This window comes from Artemia sp. Qi Xiang Cuo, chromosome 10 (genome assembly GCF_049724085.1).
Source record: "Artemia sp. Qi Xiang Cuo chromosome 10, ASM4972408v1, whole genome shotgun sequence".
In the NCBI taxonomy this organism is placed as follows: Eukaryota; Metazoa; Arthropoda; class Branchiopoda; order Anostraca; family Artemiidae; genus Artemia; species Artemia sp. Qi Xiang Cuo.
In genome coordinates this window covers 60,775,378-60,799,202 of record NC_142803.1, presented here as the reverse complement: position 1 = coordinate 60,799,202, position 23,825 = coordinate 60,775,378, and the positions used below count along the sequence as shown (strand labels likewise).

General features: G+C 33.2%; 1 protein-coding gene across 2 annotated transcripts in view; it reads right to left on the bottom strand.

The window, feature by feature from the left end:
* The window catches only part of LOC148947980 (uncharacterized), a 35,403-nt gene extending 13,756 nt beyond the window's left edge, over nucleotides 1-21,647 (bottom strand). For both annotated transcript variants that reach the window (XM_089095163.1, XM_089095164.1), the window contains exons 1-2: nucleotides 21,574-21,647; nucleotides 895-1,035 (exon numbers count right to left, since the gene is read on the bottom strand). In XM_089095163.1, the coding sequence (XP_088951289.1) occupies nucleotides 895-937 (43 nt within the window). In that variant the 5' untranslated portion in view covers nucleotides 938-1,035; nucleotides 21,574-21,647. The remainder of the gene's footprint in view (nucleotides 1-894; nucleotides 1,036-21,573) is intronic.
* Nucleotides 21,648-23,825: the final 2,178 nt, after the last annotated feature.

Below are 23,825 nucleotides of genomic sequence, written 5' to 3'. Positions count from 1 at the left end.
GAATTTTTGCCAAGACTAGCAACTGACCATGTATATGATGGGCTTAAGAACAACCAAAACCAGCTCTGAACCCAATTTGATAATCAGAAAAATCACATTTGGTCAAAATTTCAGGCAATATGGCATACTTGTACAGCTTGCTCATGAAGCAGGACATTGTAATTGGTTGATAACTGGAACTCTGATCTTTGTCCTTTCCCTTTTTCAAAACTGATGTTATTATTCCCGAAAGAAAACTTTCTGAAACTAACGACTGGGCTAAACCCATCTGGAATAGGAGCTGAATGTGTGTTCACAATAATGGACACTTAATGGTGAAGTGATTGTAACACAGACCATCTATATCAGAACCACTTGATTTCTTAACCCTTGTTAAAGCCCAATAGATATCACCACTAGATATTGACAATATATGGACTTGCTGAAGAACTTGAGCAATAGTATTATGCAATAAACATGGACTGGATAGAATGATTAAAGTAAGAAAAAACACGAGTAAAATGAGCAACAAAATCACTGATTTTGATACTCGAAACGGTAGCACTTGCACCTATCAATAACATTGGACCAAGACTTCCAATCCAAGGGGACATCCAAAGCATTCAGGCGGACTGAGTTTGCAAGGATGCCAAGTCAGCCAAAATAGCATTGAATATACAATAGATGGCGTTATCAACCATGAAATCTTCTGTTATCTTTCTTCTGGCAAAAATTACAAAATACCATATATTTGTAGATAGGAGCTTTAAACCTCTATAGAGGGTAGCCTTGTCTCTATCAGGCTTTTAAATAGGTGATTCTCCCAATAAAACTTCTTTTTTTTAAAGTAGTTTTCTAGAAAAAATTGCAAAAAAATTTAAATTATGTGCACTATTTACCAGAAACATATACTACCTTGATTAATATCAGCAGACTCAGAGAGGTCACTGGAATCCATGTTTTACCAAACAAGTCAAAAACACTGAGCTACTTTTCCAGGCAATTTAAAATTTTCAGACTCAGAATAAATAGCAGAACTGAATGTTATATTGAAACCTGGAAAACAGTTAGAAGAACTATAATATAATAAGTGCAGGATTCTAAAAAGAGGAAGGAACATACAAAAACCAACATACCATAAAAAAAACTATCTAGAACTTAACAGAATGAAACAAAAAGGACACATTAGCAAAGAAAACAGACTTACTGTAAAGTACAAAATTATGCTTCCTTTGAAAAACGAGACAGTTGTAAAGCATAAAAATTAAAACAGCATAAAAGGGCAGAACACCTTTCAAGAGATTACACTAGCAAGATATCTATTGGTAAAAATTTTAAGGAACATATATTGCTTTGCTAGATATGACATTCAGTTTTGGGTTATAACAGAAGATACTTCAAACGGAATTTTCCAGAACTAATAGAACCCATTAAATTCTTTCTTTTTTTTCAAAACAATAATTGCTACCACACAACCCTGTCCTTATGAATCTGACAGATAGATGTAAGTTAGATCTCAAATTTCGAATTAGGAGGGGGGGGGCAAAGGTAAATCAAAACAGTATGTTTACTCAGTCATTGAAATAAGAAGCACAGAATTATTCTCACTTGTAAGACTTGACAAGCCTTGTGAAATTATTATACCTTAACTTAATCTAAGAAGTCAAACTCCAAGTCAAAACCAAGCATTAAATTTGAAAGAACTTACTCAACAATGTTCATTCAAATAACATGGAGTCCAATTCTAAATCAGAACCAAGCAAATTTAAAGTTGCCCAATAACGTGTTGATGTACATTAATAGATATTTTATTCTGTTCCAATTTAATTTTAATAACATGGAGTTGTGTTCCCTGTCAGAATTAAGGGAATTCATATGTCCAACCTGCAGCCCATGGGCTACCCTGCAGCCTGCCTGAGATTTTGTGCAGCATGCTAGTGATTTTTACTTCAAGTAGTATTTTATAGCAGAATGGTTGAAAATTAAAAACATTTAAAAATACTTTAATTCATCTCAATTTTTTTTCTAAATTTCTATGGCACCTAAACAGCTTTTATACACAATACACTAATATTTGTTTCTTTCCATGACAAGATCCATGACAAATTTTTAAAGTTTGTTTTTCAATAACCAGGAAAGTACAAATAGACAAGCTAGAAAAACTTAAATTTGAGTTTGCTACTAGGGTTACACACACTCCTAGAGTGTCACCAGGTCCAGCAGTCATCAGTTAATTTCTAGTGGGTCATATAATTTAGCTAAGATGAAAGTGAGGTACTTATTGGTTAGCTGGAACACACACGAGAAGTGAAGTTTGGTTAATGCTAATGAAATAAAACAAAATACGATAAAAATATAATAGTTTAGAAACAAATTTGGGCTATATATTTGCACATTAGGGGGATAGAGGGTAAAGCATAGCAAATATTATATTTGTAACCTAACCTAGGTACTTTTTCTGCCCCTTCAACCTAAAAAAAAACTAAAGTTTAAATATTTTTCAAGGAGTGAGCAATACCTCACTAGCAGAGGAAACCTGTTTTTCATTAGGATCTTTGAGACTCTATATCCAGTTCATGTCAAGTGTGCTCCGGCTATCTGATAAGTACCAAAAGTGAAAATGTCATTTCATGCCTTTTTTTTATACTCTTTCAGAATTCAAGAATTGCTTCTGGGGATTATTACATCTTGAGCCATTAAAGGGGCCCAAAAGGTGTTTTATATGAATTATGACAAAGCATCAAATCATGTTTTCACTTTCATCCTATTTAAATCATATAGCCTACTGCAAATTTACCATGAACATTACCCCGGCCCCACCCCCCGAATGTGCAAATATATGCCCTGCATTGTTGACAGCAAAGTTTCAAATTGCAAAATTCAGCACTATTTTTGTTGCTGGTATTAAAAATACACATAGTAAAATTGAAATAGTAGGAAAACTGTTTATATTTGAGTTGCCTAATAAATGAGGTTTAAATTCTTATAATCAAGTATTTTTGGAACATTTTACTCCTGAACAACTTATTTATAAACTAGTAATATGCTTTTAGGTAAATTTCTAGGTGGCACTATAATTTAGCTAAGATAAAAGTGAAAATGTTATTTGATGCCTTTCTATGCTCTTTCATAATTCAATGATTTCTTCTGGGGCTAACTGCATATTGAGCCTTTAAAGGGACCCCAAAGGTATTTTATATGAATTAAGAAAGAGCATAAAAAAGCATAAAATGATGTTTTTACTTTCATCCTAGCTAAATTATATGGCCCACTGCAAAGTTACAATGAAATTTACCCACCCAATCGCAATGTCAATCGCAAAGTTTTGAATCTCAAAATTCAGTGCTATTTTTGTTAATGGCATTTGAAAACCTTGAAACAGTAAGAAAACGGTTTATATTTGAGTTGCCTAATAAATGAGGTTTGAATGGTTATAAATGAGTAGTTTTGGAATATATCACTTTTGAACAACTTATTTATAAACTAGTGATATGTTTTTAACCACTTTTCAATAACTTAACTAGTGTTGATAACTTCTTTGTGTGGTTATGAAAATGAAATACCTTTGGGGCCCCTTTAAGGGCTTAAGATACAACTAGCCCCAGAAGCAATTATTGAATTGCAAAAGAGCATAAAAAAGGCATCAAATGACACTTTCACTTTTATCTTAGCTTAATGTCAGTGCCATCTAAATTTAACCTGTTTATAACCACTTTTCAGCAACTTAACAAGTGTTGATAACTTCTTTGTGCAGTTACAAAAATGAAATACCTTTGGGGCCCTATTAAGAGCTCAAGATACAACTAGCCCCAGAAATAATTCTTGGAATTATGAAAGAGCATTAAAAAAGGCATCAAATGATGTTTTCACTTTCATCCTAGCTAAATTATAGTGCAACCTAGAAATTTACCACTAAATTATATGACCCACTAGAAATTTACACAGTCATCAATTTAAGTCAACAGACATTTGACCAAATGTACTTAGACATTCTTTCAAAAGGATGAAAATTTTCTCCCCCCCCCCCCAACATATACCTGTAGAATATATCATCTCCAATGTAGAGTCAGCTATAGCCTATAACTCTAAAAAAGAAAACAAGCAAGATTGATCCACAATGCCTACCCTATTGATTAAGGAAACTGATGGTAAACTGAGGGTGCTGACCTTTGATGACCTTCAAAAATCTGTATGTTATAAAAGTAAAACCTTAAAAAATAGATCTTCTGCTTAAATGAAGTACAGCAAAATTGTTTTCAGCTTCACAACTTTGCTCAATCCCAATTTATAAAGTTTTAAATTATGCAAATACATTTCCTAAATTTTGGAAAAAACAATGATATGGCTTAAAATTTGGTAGCTTTTTACCAAATCATATTATTGTCTTAAAAATAAAGTGAATATACTACTCAATGACTTTTTTTTATGCTCTTTCCAACTATAATTATCATTTTTGTCAGAAATGAATTTTACCCCCAACTAGGATTAGCCTATTATTCATATTTTAAAGTAAGAATTGTTTTCTCAACATGTCTCCTTATCAGGAGTCACAATTCTAAATTTAGGTAAAATTCTACTTTAGTTACTTTTGGCTATCTTGGAAAGGGGTTAGGTTATGAAAATGAAACTTTCAGGGATGGATGTACATGCTAAGGTTTGTCCCGGGAAGTTTCTTTGAAGTACCTACCTCCACTCATCCCCCCCCCCTGTATATAATGGTAAATTTCTGCACATTACTAGTTGTTTTTAACTCATATTTCATCCTATATTACTATCATAAATATAAATCACTGCTTACCTTACACAACTTCTGCTTTTAACCTTGTTCATTAAAATATATTCCAAAATCCTATTTAAATCCTAAGCCATTTAATTTTCAACCCATGCCGACTTTCTTTATGATATATGAAACCAGGTTTGTTGTGATGTCACACTTGCCTTATCAGAAACCCTTACCCTTAAGGGTAGCAGGCACATGCCAAACAACTCTGTTGATAAGACCATTTAAACTGTATTAATTAAGGAAAGGATTTGACAAGAGAGACCAGTAAAAATAACCTAATCCTTTTTAGAGGACAAATTATGTCATGGGAAGATGTTTTTGAAATTCCCTTTCCACCCAAACTTAAAATTTTCTAAAATTCTACTTTAGAAGCTTTTAAAATATTTCTAAAGTACTAAAAGATAGAGTGCTAAAAACATCAGAATCGACTTCAGAGGACATATTATATCACGGGAAGAGGTTTTTGAAATCACCCTTCCCCCCAAACTCAAAATTTTCTAAAATCCTACTTTAGAAGCTTTTAAAATATTTCTAAAGTAATAAAAGATACAGTGCTAAAAACATCAGAATCGACTTCAGAGGACACGTTATATCATGGGAAGACGTTTTTGAAATCCCCCCGCCCCCCAAACTCAAAATTTTTCAAAATTATACTTTAGAAGCTTGTATAATATTTTAAATAGTTCTAAAGCGCTACGACATAGAGCGATACAGACAACAGAATCAAATTTAGATGACAATTTATGTCATGGGAAGATGTTTTTGAAATTCCCCTTCCACCCGAACTTAAAATTTTCTAAAATTATACTTTAGAAGCTTATAAAATATTTCTAAAGTACTAATATATAGAGTTATAAAAACATCAGAATCGACTTCAGAGGACAAATATTTTTACGGGAAGATGTTTTTGAAATCCCCCTTCCCCCCAAACTCAAAATTTTCCAAAATTCTACTTTTGAAGCTTTTTATATATTTCCAAAGCACTAATAGATAGAGCGCTACAAATATCGGAATCAATTTCAGGTGACAAATTATGTTACGGGAAGATGTTTTTGAAATCCCCCTTCCCCCAAACTCAAAATTTTCCAAAATTTTACTTTTAAAGTTTTTTTTAATTATTTCTAAAGCGCTAAGAAATAGAGCGCTACAGAAATCAGAATCACATTGAGAGTAAAAATTATGTTATGTTAATATGTTTTTTTAACCTCCCTTCTCCCCAAAATCAAAACTTTCTAAAATTCTACTTTAGGATCTTTTTAAATATTTCTAAAGCACTAAGACATAGAGTGCTAAAAACATCAGAATCAACTTCAGAGGACACGTTATATCACGGGAAGAGATTTTTAAAATCCCCCTTCCCCCCAAACTCAAAATTTTCCAAAATTCTACTTTAGAAGCTTTTAAAATATTTCTAAAGCACTAATAGATAGAGTGCTAAAAACATCAGAATCTACTTCAGAGGATAAATTATGTTATGGGAAGATGTTTTGTAAATCCCCCTTCCCCCCAAACTCAAAATTTTCCAAATTTATACTTTAGAAGCTTTTTTAAATATATATAAAGTGCTAAGACATAGAGCACTACAAACTTCAGAATCAACTTTAGAGGACAAATTATGTTATGGGAAGATTTTTTTTAAATCCCCCTTCCCCCCAAACTAAAAATTTTCCAAAATTCTACTTTTGAAGGTTTTAAAATATTTATAAAGCCCAAATAGATAGTGTTAAAAACATCAGAATCGACTTCAGAGGACACGGTATATCACGGGAAGAGGTTTTGAAAATCCCCCTTCCCCCCAAACTCAAAATTTTCTAAAATTCTACTATAGAAGCTTTTTTAATATATCCAAAGCTCTAAGACATAGAGCGCTACAAACATCAGAATCATCTTTAGAGGACAAATTATGTTATGGGAAGATGTTTTAGAAATCCCCCTTCCCCCCAAACTCAAAGTTTTCAAAAATTCTACTCTAGAAGCTTTTAAAATATTTCTAAAGCACTAATAGATAGAGTGCTAAAAACATCAGAATCGAATTCAGAGGACAAATATTGTTTCGGGAAGATGTTTTTGAAATCCCCCTTCCCCCCAAACTCAAAATTTTCCAAAATTCTACTTTAGAATCTTTTATAATATTTCCAAAGCACTAATAGATAGAGCGCTACAAATATCGGAATCGACTTCAGAGGACAAATCATGTTATGGGAAGATGTTTTTGAAATCCCCCTTCCCCCAAACTCAAAATTTTCCAAAATTCTACATTACAAGTTTTTTTAAATATTTCTAAAGCGCTAAGACATAGAGCCCTACAAACATCATAATCAACTGTAGAGGATAAATTATTTTATGGGAAGATTTTTTTGAAATCCCCCTTCCCCCCAAACTCAAAATTTTCTAAAATTCTACTTTAGGAGATTTTTAAATATTTCTAAAGCACTAAGACATAGAGCGCTAAAAACATCAGAATTGACTTCAGAGAACACCTTATATCACGGGAAGATGTTTTTAAAATCCCCCTTCCCCCCAAACTCAAAATTTTCCAAATTTCTACTTTAGAAGCTTTTTTAAATATTTCTAAAGCGCTAAGACATGAACGCTACAAACCTCAAAATCATCTTTAGAGGACAAATTATATTATGGGAAGATGTTTTTGAAATCCCCCTACCCCCCAAACACAAAATTTACAAAAATTATAATTTAGAAGATTTTTAAATATTTCAAAAGATCAAAGAGATAGTGCTAAAAACACCATAATCGACTTCAGAAGACACAGTTTTTTAAGGGAAGACGTTTTTTAAATCCCCCTTCCCCCCAAACTCAAAATTTTCAAAAATTATACTTTAGAAGATTTTTTAATATTTCCAAAGCACTAATAGATAGAGCGCTTCAAATATCGGAATCGACTTCAGAGGACAAATTATGTTATGGGAAGATGTTTTTGAAATCCCCCTTCCCCCCAAACTCAAAATTCTACTTTCAAAGTTTTTTTAAATATTTCTAAAGCGCTAAGACATAGAGCACTACAAACACCAGAATCAACTGTAGAGGACAAATTATGTTATGGGAAGATATTTTTGAAATCCCCCTTCTCCCCAAACTCAAAATTTTCTAAAATTCTACTTTAGGAGCTTTTTAAATGTTTCTAAATCGCTAAGACCTATAGCACTACAAACATCAGAATCGACTTCAGAGGACACGTTATATCACGGGAAGAGGTTTTTAAACTCCTCCGTCCCCCCAAACTCAAAACTTTCAAAATTTTTACTTTAGAAGCTTTTTTAAATATTTCTAAAGCGCTAAGACATAGAACGCTACAAACATCAGAATCATCTTTAGAGGACAAATTATAGATTTTTTTGAAATCCCCCTTCCCCCCAAACTCAAAATTTTCTAAAATTCTACTCTAGAAGCTTTTAAAATATTTCTAAAGCACTTATAGATAGAGTGCTAAAAACATCAGACTCAACTTCAGAGGTCACATATTTTGACGGGAAGATGTTTTTGAAATCCCCCTTCCCCCCACACTCAAACTTTTCCAAAATTCTACTTTAGAAGCTTTTTAAATATTTCAAAAGCACTAAGAGAAAGAGTGCTACAAATATAGGAATCGACTTCAGAAGACAAATTATGTTATGGGAAGATGTTTTTGAAATCCCCCTTCCCCCAAACTCAAAATTTTCCAAAATTCTACTTTACAAGTTTTTTTAAATATTTCTAAAGCTCTAAGACATAGAGCACTACAAACATCAGAATCAACTGTAGAGGACAAATTATGTTATGGGAAAATTTTTTTGAAATCCCCCTTCCCCCCAAACTCAAAATTTTCAAAAATTATACTTTAGAAGCTTTTAAAATATTTCCAAAGCACTAATAGATAGAGCGCTACAAATATCAGAATCGACTTCAGAGGACACATTATGTTATGGGAAGATGTTTTTGAAATCCCCTTCCCCCAAACACAAAATTTTCCAAAATTTTACTTTCAAAGTTATTTTAATTATTTCTAAAGCGCTAAGACATAGAGCGCTACAAACATCAGAATCAAATGTAGAGGATAAATTATGTTATGGGAAGATATTTTTGAAACCCCCCTTCTCCTCAAAATAAAAATTTTCCAAAATTCTACTTTAGAAGCTTTTTAAATATTTCCAAAGCACTAAGACATAGAGCGCTACAAACATCAGAATCGACTTCAGAGGAGACGATATATCAAAGGAATATTTTTTGTAAATCCCCCTTCCCCCCAAACTCAAAATTTTCCAAAATTCTACTTTAGAAGCTTTTAAAATATTTCTAAAGCACTAATAGATAGAGTGCTAAAAACATCAGAATCGACTTCAGAGGACAAATTATGTTACGGGAAGATGTTTTTTAAAATCCCCCTTCCCCCCAAACTCAAAATTTTTCAAATTTTTACTTTAGAAGCTTTTTTAAATATTTCTAAAGCACTAATAGATAGAGTGCTAAAAACATCAGAATCGACTTCAGAGGACAAATTATGTTACGGGAAGATGTTTTTTAAAATCCCCCTTCCCCCCAAACTCAAAATTTTCCAAATTTCTACTTTAGAAGCTTTTTTAAATATATCTAAAGTGCTAAGACATAGAGCGCTACAAACTTCAGAATCATCTTTAGAGGACAAATTATGTTATGGGAAGATGTTTTTGAAATCCCCTTTCCCCCCAAACTCAAAATTTTACAAAATTTTACTTTTGAAGCTTTTAAAATATTTCTAAAGCACTAATAGATAGTGTTAAAAACATCAGAATCGACTTCAGAGGACACGGTATATCACGGGAAGAGGTTTTGAAAATCCCCCTTCCCCCCAAACTCCAAATTTTCTAAAATTCTACTTTAGGAGCTTTTTTAATATTTCTAAAGCGCTAAGAGATAGAGCGCTACAAACATCAGAATCCTCTTTAGAGGACAATTTATGTTAAGGGAAGATGTTTTATAAATCCCCCTTCCCCCCAAACTCAAAATTTTGTAAAATTATGCTCTAGAAGCTTTTAAAATATTAACAAAGCACTAACAGATAGAGAGCTAAAAACATCAGAATCGAATTCAGAGGACAAATATTTTTTAGGTAATATGTTTTTGAAATCCCCCTTCCCCCCAAACTCAAAATTTTCCAAAATTCTACTTTAGAATCTTTTATAATATTTCCAAAGCACTAATAGATAGGGTACTAAAAATATTGGAATCGACTTCAGGTGACATTATTTTAGGGTAATATTTTTTTGAATGCCCCCTTCCCCCAATCTCAAAATTTTCCAAAATTTTATTTTCGAAGTTTTTTTAAATATTTATAAAGTTCTAAGACATAGAGCGCTACAAACATCAGAATCAACTGTAGAGGATAAATTATGTTATGGAAAAATGTTTTTGAAATCCCCCTTCCCCCCAAACTCAAAATTTTCTAAAATTCTACTTTAGGAGCTTTTTAAATATTTCTAAAGCACTAAGACATAGAGCGCTAAAAACATCAGAATCGACTTCAGAGAACACGTTATATCACCGGAAGATGTTTTTAAACTCCCCCTTCCCCCCAAACTCAAAATTTTCAAAATTTTTACTTTAGAAGCTTTTTTAAATATTTCTAAAGCGCTAAGACATGAACGCTACAAACATCAGAATCATCTTTAGAGGACAAATTATATTATGGGAAGATGTTTTTGAAATCCCCCTTCCCCCCAAACACAAAATTTTCTAAAATTCTACTTTAGAAGCTTTTAAAATATTTCTAAAGCACTAATAGATAGTGCTAAAAACATCAGAATCGACTTCAGAAGTCAACTATTGTTAAGGGAAGATATTGTTGAAATCCCCCTTACCTCCAAACTCAAAATTTTCAAAAATTATACTTTAGAATATTTTTAAATATGTCAAAAGCACTAATAGATAGAGCGCTAAACATATCGGAATCGACTTCAGGGGACAAATTATTTTATGGGAAGATGTTTTTGAAATCCCCCTTCCCTCCAAACTCAAAATTTTCAAAAATTTTACTTTTGAAGTTTTTTTAAATATTTCTAAAGCGCTAAGACATAGAGCATTACAAACATCAGAATCAACTGTAGAGGATAAATTATGTTATGGGAAGATGTTTTTGAAATCCCCCTTCCCCCCAAACTCAAAATTTTCTAAAATTCTACTTTAGGAGCTTTTTAAATATTTCTAAAGCACTAAGACATAGAGCACTAAAAACATCAGAATCGACTTCAGAGAACACGTTATATCACGGGAAGAGGTTTTTAAAATCCCCCTTCCCCCCAAACTCAAAATTTTCCAAATTTTTACTTTAGAAGCTTTTTTAAATATTTCTAAAGCGCTAAGACATAGAACGCTACAAACATCAGAATCATCTTTAGAGGATAAATTAAAGATTTGTTTGAAATCCCCCTTCCCCCTAAACACCAAGTTGTATAAAATTCTACTCTAGGAGCTTATTACATATTAATAAGGCGCTAATAAATTGAGTGCTAAAAACATCAGAATCAACTTAAGAGGACAAATATTTTGTGGGGACGATGTTGTTAAAATCCCCCGTTCCCCCAAACTCAAAATTTTCCAAAATTCTACTTTAGAATCTTTTTAAATATTTCCAAAGCACTAATAGATAGAGTGCTACAAATATCGAAATCGACTTCAGAGGAAAAATTATGTTATGGGAAGATGTTTTTGAAATCCCCCTTCCCCCAAACTCAAAATTTTCCAAAATTTTACTTTCGAAGTGTTTTTAAATATTTCTAAAGCGCTAAGACATAGAGCACTACACACATCAGAATCAACTGCAGAGTATGAATTTTTCTATGTTTAGTGGCTATTTACATCCCCCGTTTCCTCAACTTCAAAATTTTCTTAAACTCTAATATATGATATATTACAATATTTACAAAGTATAAAAGACGATTGCGTTCACTTACACAGACTTGAAGTCTGAGGACATAGTACATCATGGAAAGAGGTATTTAAAATCCCCTTTCCCCCAAACTCAAAATTTTCCAAAATTTTACTTTAGAAGCTTTTTTAAATATATCTAAAGCGCTAAGACATAGAGTGCTACAAACCTCAGACTCGTTTTTAGAGGACAAATTATATGGGAAGATGTTTTTGAAATCCCCCTTCCCCTCAAACTCTAAAAATTTTCAAAAATTCTACTTTAGAAGCTTTTAAAATATTTCTAAAGCACTAATAGATAGAGTGCTAAAAACATCAGAATCGACTTCAGAGGACATGTTATATCACGGGAAGAGGTTTTGAAAATCCCCCTTCCCCCCAAACTCGAAATTTTCTAAAATTCTACTTTAGTAGCTTTTTAAATATCTCTAAAGCGCTAAGACATAGAGCGCTACAAACATCAGAATCAACTTCAGAGGACAAATTATATTATGGGAAGATATTTTTGAAATCCCCCTTCCCCCCAAACTCAAAATTTTCTAAAATTCTACTTTAGGAGCTTTTTAAATATTTCTAAAGCGCTAACAGATAGAGGGCTAAAAACATCAGAATCTACTTCAGAGGACAAATTTTGTTACGGGAAGATGTTTTTAAAATCCCCCTTCCCCCCAAACTCAAAATTCTACTGTATAAGCTTTTTAAATATTTCTAAAGCACTAATAGATAGAGTGCTAAAAACATCAGAATCGACTAGGATATTTACATCTGTTAAGAAGTGACTATTTCAAATGCAGGAAAAACGCATACTAAGTTGACCTATCTTTCCAATATATTTATACCCTAATTCACTGTTATCTTTGTTTGACTATTCCCCCTGTTTAACAATAAAACGATTAATTAAAGCTGCAATTGATATTACGAGTTACAGCTTCAGTCTGTAAATGACAATTATTGAGATATGTCTTGCAACTTTTGTGAAATAAATTTCTGTGGTGGTATCGTTCAATTTTCTACTGTTGAGGCAGTCTTAGAGTTGTATTATAACCATGGCATGTTATTGAGAAGCAGGAATTGCGATATTTGTTGCCAGATTTGCGTAAAATATAGAAATTTGTTCCGTTGCCAGAAGTCTAGGCTTATACCTATCCGAGGTGGCCATGAATATTCTCAGGTAGTGTAATTTTTCAAAATCAATCTATGACAAAACATGGATGGCTTGTTCACACCTTTCTGAGCTAGAAAATTTCCGTTTTTGGATGATTTGGCTTCAAATACCGCCTCCAAGGGAGGATTTCATGATCAACAATGTTACTTGTTGTAAACAAACCTTTGTGGATTGGAGCCAGTTCTGCAGAGAGGTTTGTATGTACATATGTCATTCAAACTTCGCTCCTTTGGGAGGAGAAGGAGTCATTGTTGAGATAGATGAAGCCCAATTTGGGAAGCGTAAATATAATAGTGGTTGGATTGTCAAGGGTAAATGGGTATTTGGTGGAATAGAGCGAGGAACTGGTAATTCATTCATGGTTTCTGTGCCAGATAGAAGTAGTGCCACGTTGTTGGGAATTATCCAAAACCGAATCCTGCCAGGGACATCAATTATCAGCGACTGTTGGAGGGCCTACGATTGCCTGGCTAGCCAGGGCTATCAGCATTTACACGTCAACCACAGCATAAATTTTGTTGACCCTGCAACAGGTGCTCACACACAAAACATCGAAAGACACTGGCGTAACGTTCGAGACAATATAACCCAGATATGGCAGAAGAGAAGAACATATGGAAGGATATCTGGCAGAGCACTATTTCAAAAAAAAATATTCAATCTCCTCGAGAATGCACCATTTCATGAAATATATATCGGAGCTTTATAACCCCAACTAATTTGTTTTTTATGGGTATTATTTACTAATTAATGTTTAAAACGTTGTAACAGAAAATTTGGCAATTTACGGTATCTAACCCCATTTGATCTTAAAGCAATTCAAATATTTTTGTCCAAATAGTTTAGTGTAGCAATCTTCATTCTTGAAGCTACGAGACGTTATTAAAGTGTAAATAGGGAGGGGGAGAGAGGGGCAGAAGTAAATATCTGACTATAGAATAATTTGTACTTGTTCATTATAAATAACCCATCACAATACATCGAAATATGTTAAGTTTGGTTACTGATAATTAAATAAAATAAAATAGGATTAAAATATAATAGTTTAGAAACAAGTTTGGGCTATATTTTTGTACATTAGGGGGTGGAGGGTAAATAATATCATATATTAAATATTTAACCTAACCCAGGTACCTTTTTCCCTCCCTAAACCCAAAAAAACAACAGTTTAAATATTGTAAACGCAATAAGAAATCACTCTTTGCGATCCATTTGTCTAACAAATACCCATTTGTCTGGTTTCCTGGTACAGTCTATAGCAGTGGGTTATTTATATTGCACAAGTACCAAATAATCTATATTCGTCTTGATTATTTTTTTTGGAAACCCCTTAACATTTTGAGTTGAGTAACCACATAAAACATATTCAAATACCTTGATCCTATTATATTGAAAAATTTTGCTTTTCTTTTTTACATCTGTGAATTAAAATATTTAAAAAAGTTGGAACTTATATAAAAATTTTCTTTCGAGGGTGCAAAGGTTATTTGGAAGGAGATTTGATAGCGGGGGGAGGCGGTGGGCGGGCGCGGTGGTCAGCAACCTGCTTGCAGTGCCCCTGCTTATACTAATCTAAGCTGACCATTTTGTTGCAATGTGTTGCACCGGAATAATACTCTAAAATCTGGTTGATAAATGGCCTGTCTAACAAATTTGTCTGAGTTTCGTAAAAGGGGGAAACAACCCCTAAAAGTAAAAGATTTTAATAAAACTCATACCATCAAATTTGTGGTTCTTGGCAAATACCTGCCGGAAAATCCCCCTGGAAAATACCTCCCTGCAGAAAATACCCCCCACGGGAAATACCCTCACGGAAAATCCCCCCTCCCCCCAAAAAAATACCCCCATGGAAAATAAGGCTTTTCAAATTTCAAATTATCAACCAGATTTTAGAGTATGAAGGGGGAATGGGATGAATGGTAAGGGGGATTTCTAAAACTTTGAATAACCGTTAAAAATTTGTGAGTTATAGCAATGGAACCTTGCAAAATAGATCTTCTGTTTAAATAAAGTACAACAAAATTGTTTTCAGCTTCAAAACTTTGCTCAATCCCAACTTATAAGGTTTTAAATATATGCAAATACATTTCCTAAATTTTGGGAATAAAACATTGATATGGCTTAAAATTCTGCTCAAATAACTGAAATTGCATTTTCAGAACTAAAGCCAGATAAAAAGAAACTGATAAGTGAAAATTAAGGTAAAATGTTGTTTTGTAAAAATTTCAATGAGTAATGGGCATTGCAAAAACATCTTCTCATGACATAAAAAACATCTTCCTGTAACATAAACTTTCCTCTAAAGTTGATTCTAATGTTTGTAGCGCTCTATGTCTTGGTACTTTAGCAATATTTAAAAAGCTTCTAAAGTAAAATTTTTAGTTTGGGGGGGAAGCGGGATTTCAAAAACATCTTCCCATAACATAATTTATCCTCTAAAGTTGATTCTGATGTATGTAGCGCTCTATGTCTTAGCGCTTTAGAAATATTTAAAAAAACTTCTAAAGTAGAATTTTTGAAAATTTTGAGTTTGGGGGAAGGGGGATTTCAAAAAGATCTTCCCGTAACAATATTTGTCCTCTGAAGTCGATTCTGATGTTTTTATCACTCTATCTATTATTGCTTTATAAATATTTAAAAAGCTTGTAAAGTAGAATTTTTGAAAACTTTGAGTTTGGGGGGAAGGGGGATTTCAAAAAAATCTTCCCATAATATAATTTGTCCTCTAAAGATGATTCTGATGTTTGTAGCGCTCTATGTCTTAGCGCTTTAGAAATATTTAAAAAGCTCCTAAAGTAGAATTTTAGAAAATTTCGAGTTTGGAGGGAAGGGGGATTTTAAAAACCTCTTCCCGTGATATAACGTGTCCTCTGAAGTCGATTCTGATGTTTTTAACACTCTATCTATTAGTGCTTTAGAAATATTTTAAAAGCCTCTAAAGTAGAATTTTTGAAAATTTTGAGTTTGGGGGGAAGGGTGATTTCAAAAACATCTTCCCATGACATAAGTTGTCCTCTAAAGTTGATTCTGATGTTTGCAGCGCTCTATCTATTAGTGCTTTAGAAATATTTAAAAAAGCTTCTAAAGTAAAAATTTGGAAAATTTTGAGTTTGGGGGGGAGATGGATTTTAAAAACCTCTTCCCGTGATATAACGTGTCCTCTGAAGTCGATTCTGATGTTTTTAGCGCTCTATGTCTTAGTGCTTTAGAAATATTTAAAAAGCTACTAAAGGAGAATTTTAGGAAATTTTGAGTTTTGGGGGAAGGGGGATTTAAAAAACATCTTCCAGTAACAAAATTTTTCCTCTCAAGTCAATTCAGATGTTTTTATCACTCTATCTTTTAGTGATTTAGAAATAAGTAAAAAGCTCCTAAAGTAGAATTTTGGAAAATTTTGAGTGTGAGGGGAAGGGGGATTTGAAACTCCTCTTTCCATTATATAATATGTCCTCTGAAGTTGATTCTGATGTTTTTAGAACTCAATGTATTAGAGCTTTAGAAATATTTAAAAAGCTCCTAAAGTAGAATTTTAGAAAATTTTGAGTTTGGGGGGAAGGGGGATTTTAAAAGCCTCTTCCCGTGATATAACGTGTCCTATGAAGTCGATTTTGATGTGTTTAGCACTCTATGTCTTAGTGCTTTAGAAATATTTAAAAAGCTCCTAAAGTAGAATTTTAGAAAATTTTAAGTTTGGGGGGAAGGGGGATTTTAAAATCCTCTTCCCGTGATATAACGTGTCCTCTGAAGTCGATTCTGACGTTTTTAGCACTGTATCTTTTAGTACTTAAGAAATATTTTAAAAGCTTCTAAAGTAGAATTTTAGAAAATTTTGAGTTTGGGGGGAAGGGTGATTTCAAAAACCTCTTCCCGTGATATAACATGTCCTCTGAAGTCGATTCTGATGTTTTTAGCACTCTATGTTTTAGCGCTTTAGAAATATTTAAAAAGCTCCTAAAGTAGAATTTTAGAAAATTTTGAGTTTGGGGGGAAGGGGGATTTTAAAATCATCTTCCCTATTCCCGTGATATAACGTGTCCTATGAAGTCGATTCTGATGTGTTTAGCACTCTATGTCTTAGCGCTTTAGAAATATTTAAAAAGCTCCTAAAGTAGAATTTTAGAAAATTTTGAGTTTGGGGGGAAGGGTGATTTATAAATCATCTTCCTGTGAGATACATTGTCCTCTTAAGTCGATTATGATGTTTTTAGCACTCTATGTTTTAATACTTTAGAAATATTTTAAAAGCTTCTAAAGTAGAATTTTAGAAAATTTTGAGTTTGGGGGGAAGGGTGATTTCAAAAACCTCGTCCCGTTATATAAAGCGTCCTCTGAATTAAATTCTGATGTTGGTAGAGATTTATTTCTTATTGCTTGAGAGATATTTTAAAAGCTTCTAATGTAGAATTGTGGAAAATTTTGAGTTTGGGGGGAAGGGGGATTCCAAAAACATTTTCCCATGACATAATTTGTCGTCTAAATTTGATTCTGATGTCTGTAGCGCTCTATGTCGTAGCGCTTTAGAAATATTTAAAATATTTTAAAAGCTTCTAAAGTAGAATTTTGAAAAATTTTGAGTTTGGGGGGAGGGGGGATATTAAAAACGTCGTCCTATGATATAACGTGTCCTCTGAAGTCGATTCTGATGTTTTTAGCACTGTATCTGTTAGTACTTTAGAAATATTTTAAAAGCTTCTAAAGTAGAATTTTAGAAAATTTTGAGTTTGGGGGGAAGGGTGATTTCAAAAACCTTTCCCGTGATATAACGTGTCCTCTGATGTAGATTCTGATTTCTGTAGCGCTCTATGTATGAGCGATTTAGAAATATTTAAAAAGCTCCTACAGTAGAAATTTGTAAAATTTCGATTGGGGGAGAAATGGGAATTTCAAAAACATCTTCCAATGATAAAAATCATACTTTAAAATCGATTGTGATGAGTGTAACTCTCTAGGTATTAGCTCTTTAAAAATATTTAAAAAAGCTTCGAAAGTAAAATTTTGAGTTTGGGGGGAGGGGATTTTAAAAACCTCTTCCCGAGATATAACGTGTCCTCTGAAGTCGATTCTGATATTTTTAACACTCTATCTATTAGTGCTTTGAGTTTGGGGGGAAGGGGTATTTCAAAAACATCTTCCCATAATATAATTTATCCTCTAAAGTTGATTCTGATGTTTGTAGCGCTCTATGTCTTAGCACTTTAGAAATATGTAAAAAAGCTTCAAAAGTGAAATTTTGGAAAATTTTGAGTGTGGGGGGAGGGGGATTTTAAAAACCTCTTCCTGAGATATAACGTGTCCTCTGAAGTCGATTCTGATGTTTTTAACACTCTATCTATTAGTGCTTTAGAAATATTTTAAAAGCTTCTAAAGTAGAATTTTGGAAAATTTTGAGTTTGGGGGAAGGGGGATTTCAAAAACATCTTCCCATAATATAATCTGTCCTCTAAAGTTGATTCTGATGTTTGTAGCGCTCTATGTCTTAGCACTTTAGAAATATTTAAAAAAGCTTCTAAAGTAAAAATTTGGAAAATTTTGAGTTTGGGGGGAAGGGGTATTTTAAAAACCTCTTCCAGTTATCTTACGTTTCATCTTATGTCTTTTACTATTTTTGTAGAGCTATTTCTCCTAGCGATATAGAATTATTTTAAAAGCTACTAAAGCAGAATTTTAGAAAATTTTGAGTTGGGGGGAAGGGGGATTTGAAAAACATATTCCGATAAAATAATTTGTCCTTTTAAGTCGATTCCGATATTTTTAGCGCTATAGCTATTAGTGCTTTGTAAATATTTAAAAAGCTTCTAAAGTAGAATTTTTGAAAATTTTGAGTTTGGGGGGAAGGGGGATTTCAAAAACATCTTCCCATAATATAATTTGTCCTCTAAAGATGATTCTGATGTTTGTAGCACTCTATGTCTTAGCACTTTAGAAATAATTCATAAAGCTCCTAAAGTAGAATTTTAGAAAATTTCAAGTTTGGGGGGAAGGGGGATTTTCAAAACCTCTTCCCATGATATACCGTGTCCTCTGAAGTCGATTCTGATGTTTTTAACACTCTATCTATTAGTGCTTTAGAAATATTTAAAAAAGCTTCTAAAGTAAAAATTTGGAAAATTTGGAGTTTGGGGGGAAGATGGATTTTAAAAACCTCTTCCCGTGATATAACGTGTCCTCTGAAGTTGATTCTGATGTTTTTAGCGCTCTATGTCTTAGTGTTTTAGAAATATTTAAAAAGCTCCTAAAGTATAATTTTAGAAAATTTTGAGTTTGGGGGGAAGGGGAATTCCAAAAATATCTTCCCGTAAAATTAATTGTCCTCTGAAGTCAATTCTAATTTTTTTAGCACTCTATCTCTTAGAGCTTTAGAAATATTTAAAAAGCTTCTAATGTAGAATTTTTGAAAATTTCTAGTTTGGGGGGAAGGGGGATTTTAAAAACCTCTTCCCTTAATATACCGTGTCCTCTAAAGTCGATTTTGATGTTTTTATCACTATCTTTTAGCGCTTTAGAAATATTTAAAAAGCTCCTAAAGTAGAATTTTAGAAAATTTTGAGTTTGGGGGGAAGGGGGATTTTAAAAGCCTCTTCCCGTGATATAACGTGTCCTATGAAGTCGATTCTGATGTGTTTAGCACTCTATGTCTTAGCACTTTAGAAATATTTAAAAAGCTCCTAAGGTAGAATTTTAGAAAATTTTGAGTTTGGGGGAAGGGGGATTTTAAAAACCTCTTCCCGTGATATAACGTGTCCTCTTAAATCTATTCTTATGTTTTTAGATCTCTTTCTATTATTACTTTATAAATATTTCAAAAGCGTCTAAATTATAATTTTACAAAATTTTGAGTTTGGGGGGAAGGGGGATTTTAAAAACCTCTTCCCTTGATATAACGTGTCCTCTGAAGTAGATTCTGATGTTTTTAGCACTCTATGTCTTAGCGCTTTAGAAATATTTAAAAAGCTCCTAAAGTAGAATTTTAGAAAATTTTGAGTTTGGAGGGAAGGGGGATTTCAAAATCATCTTCCCTCTTCCCGTGATATAACGTGTCCTATGAAGTCGATTCTGTTGTTTTTAGCACTCTATCTATTAGCACTTTAGAAATATTAGAAAAGCTCCTAAGTTAGAATTTTAGAAAATTTTGAGTTTGGGGGGAAGGGTGATTTCAAAAACCTCTTCCTGTGATATAATGTGTCCTCTGATGTTGATTCTGATGTTTTTAGCACTCTATCTTTTAGTACTTTAGAAATATTTCAAAAACTTCTAAAGTAGAATTTTAAAAAATTTTGAGTTTGGGGGAAGGGTGATTTCAAAAACCTCTTCCCGTTATATAACGTGTCCTCTGAAGTCGATTCTGATGTTTGTAGCGCTCTATCTCTTAGTGCTTTAGAAATTTTGAAAAGCTTCTAAAGTAGAATTTTGGAAAATTTTGAGTTTGGGGGGAAGGGGGATATCAAAAACATCTTCCCATGACATAAATTGTCCTCTAAAGTTGATTCTGATGTCTGTAGCGCTCTATGTCATAGCGCTTTAGAAATATTTAAAATATTTTAAAAGCTTCTAAAGTAGAATTTTGAAAAATTTTGAGTTTGGGGGGAGGGGGGATTTCAAAAACGTCTTCCCATGATATAACGTGTCCTCTGAAGTTGATTCTGATGTTTTTAGCACTGTATCTTTTATTACTTTAGAAATATTTTAAAAGCTTCTAAAGTAGGATTTTAGAAAATTTTGAGTTTGGGGGGAAGGGTGATTTCAAAAACCTCTTCCCGTGATATAATATGTCCTCTGAAGTTGATTCTGATGTTTTAGCACTCTATCTTTTAGTACTTTAGAAATATTTTAAAAGCTTCTAAAGTAGAATTTCAGAAAATTTTAAGTTTGGGTGGAAGGGTACTTTCAAAAACATCTTTCCATGACATAATTTGTCCTCTAAAAACGATTAGGTTATTTTTACTGGTCTCTCTTGTCAAATCCTTTCCTTAATTAATACAGTTTAAATGATCTTATCAACAGAGTGGTTTGGCATGTGCCTGCTACCCTTGAGGGTAAGGGTTTCTGATAAGGCAAGTGTGACATCACAACAAACCTGGTTTCATATACCATAAAGAAAGTTGGCATGGGTTAAAAATTAAAGTGCTTAGGATTTAAATAGGATTTTGGAATATATTTTAATGAACAAGGTTAAAAGCAGAAGTTGTGTAAGGTAAGCAGTGATTTATATTTATGATAGTAATATAGGATGAAATATGAGTTAAAAACAACTAGTAATGTGCAGTAATTTACCAATATATAGAGGGGGGGATGAGGGGAGGTAGGTACTTCAAAGTACCTTCCCGGGACAAACCTTAGCATGTACATCCATCCCAGAAAGTTTCATTTTCCTAACCCAACCCCTTTCCAAGATAGCCAAAAGTAACTAAAGTAGAATTTTACCCAAAATTTATACTGTCAATAACATGATTTGGTTAAAATTTACCTAAAATTCTACTCAAATGGCAGGAATTGCATTTTTCAGAACTAAAGCCAGAGAAAAAGAAACAGATAACTGAAATTAAGGTAAAATGTTGTTTTGTCAAAATTTCAATAAATATAACCTGTCATGTAGGCAAATTCCAAGATCCTCTAAAAGGAAAAGAAGTGAAGGAAGGTGGGCTATTTCAAAATACCTTCCCATGACACACTTTAGCCTGTAGACCCATCCCTGAGAGTTTCATTTTCCTAACCTAACCCCTTTCCAAGATAGCCAAAAGTAGAAGTTTACCCATGTTTCTTTTGGAGCTGTCCATCACCATAAATTTACTCCATACACCCTATAAAAAGACCATGGAATTTACAAAGAAAGGTATTTCTTCTGTTTGACCCAGACAGAAAGGATGCCGTCAGTGTTTCCACTTTGCGATTTCAATTTTCCCTACTTTTATATCAATTTTTGGCTGCCTAAAGCAGCCAGATCGAAATGTGGCCGTCTGACATGCTTATGATGGCGTTGGCCATAAAGCAAGCTTCAAGTGATTTATTTTTGCTATTATATTCTGCTCTATCTCTATTGTTGAAGCTAAACAGAAATAAAAAGTAAAAACTGGAAGCATGTTTTGCAAATGAGCTCTTAAAACTGCAAGAAGAGATGAAGAAGAGCCTCTATACTAGATCTGTTTGGATTCTTCCCCAGTCTCATGACTGGTAACTAGTGTTCTCCAAGGAAAAAGTGAATCCGAGTTTTACTAATTTTTTAGGATGGATAGAGAGACTTTTTATTGGGTATTGTCAAAAGTTGAACAGAAAATATTAACCCAGGACACTCAATTGAGAACAGCAATTCCCACCGACAAAAAATTTGCTGTTGCACATGTATGTGCTAGCCACAAACGCATATTGTAAAACTATTGGGTCACTTTTTGGCATAGGTCGAGCCACAGTTGACCATTGCTTCCATTTATTCCTAAGTTCTGCCAAAGAACTGCTTGTTCCAGAGCTGATTAAATGGCCTGCTACAACAACTGAATTTGTTAAGTTAGAATCAGAATTTAACGAGCTTTGGGGATTTCCGTTAACTGTTGGTGCCATTGATGGCTGCCACATGCCTATCCATCTTCCAGCACAGTTTGCTACAGACTACTATAATTACAAAGGCTGGTATAGTGTAAGTGTTTTGGTTGTTTCTAATACCAAATATAATTGTTTGTACGCTAAGGCCGGTATCCTTGGTAGTTGCAGTGATGTTGGAGCTTTCAAAAGGACAAATCTTCATGAAAAAGCAGCCCAAAACAAACTTTTCCCCAGCCTGTTTCGAAAAATTGATGGTGTAAATATACCGCTGCACTTTTTGGGTGATGGGGCATTTCGACTTGAGTCCTGGATGTTGAAGCCATATAACCATTCGAGCACTTTTGTCCTTTACTCTACATAATGTAGCATTGGTAGTATTTAACATTTCATGTTAGTCCAAAAAACAGTTAGTTTTATCCATACTATATCACAATTCAAAAATTCTATGTACAGTATGTAAACAGTATTTCTACAAACAGTAACTCTTTGTAAGCATTATGTATCATACTGTTGTAAAATTTAAAATTGACGATTTTTTTTATTTTTGGGAAAAGGACTGAAACTAATTGTTACCATTTTTGAATCATTTTCAATTGAGGTTTTTTTCAATAAGAAGTTTTTTGAAAATACTTCTTTTGATTTCCGGATTTCGACTTGATAGCTCCTCTGCAATGGCCATATGAGTTTGAACTTTAGCTTCTATTTTCTGTAGGTCATCAAATTTGTCCTTCCAGATATCAATAAGTGAGAAAGTCTTCATTTGACCATTTTGGAGAGTTTTTAGAAGCCTATTTGTCTTTTTCGGTGAATCCCATGGCTTCTTTTTCAAATTTAGTGCTAACTAGAGTTGCCAGAAAACAGAACAACCCATCTTTACTATCCATTTCTGGCATGCCATCCCATTTATCGGCGTCTTTTTGTGCCATACCCAGAAACGGAAAACTGGGACGGTAGTAGCGGTCTACATTACCCAGTTTTCCAGTTTTCCAGAAAATGCCGAATATAGACGCGGCTATAGATAGAACTACAAATTTAGTTTCAAATTGCAATTTCTAGCCAATCAAGAGAGCTTATTCCGGCAAAACTTTCAAAATTGTAATCCCTATTTTTACTTTCATGAGATAATGGATGAGATAAGCAAAACAATTGCCTTAGTGTGCATCACTATTATGTATAGTGTTGCATATTTGCCTAAAATTAAAAAAACAATTAATGAGAAAACGAAAATTAAATTTCAGTTTAAAAATGTAAACATAAATAATGAAAATAGTGGAAATTGACACATTCTGATTGACTGTAATCGAAAACCCTAGACATTGAGTTCTAGAGTCTAGAACTCAAAGTCTGGCCAAGCGCCGTGTCTAGCGTGTCTAGCTAAGCGCCGAATTTTACTTGTGAACGGTTATTGCCTAGACATTGAATTCTGGCTAGACACGTGTGTAGACATAGGATTCTAGCTAGACAAGT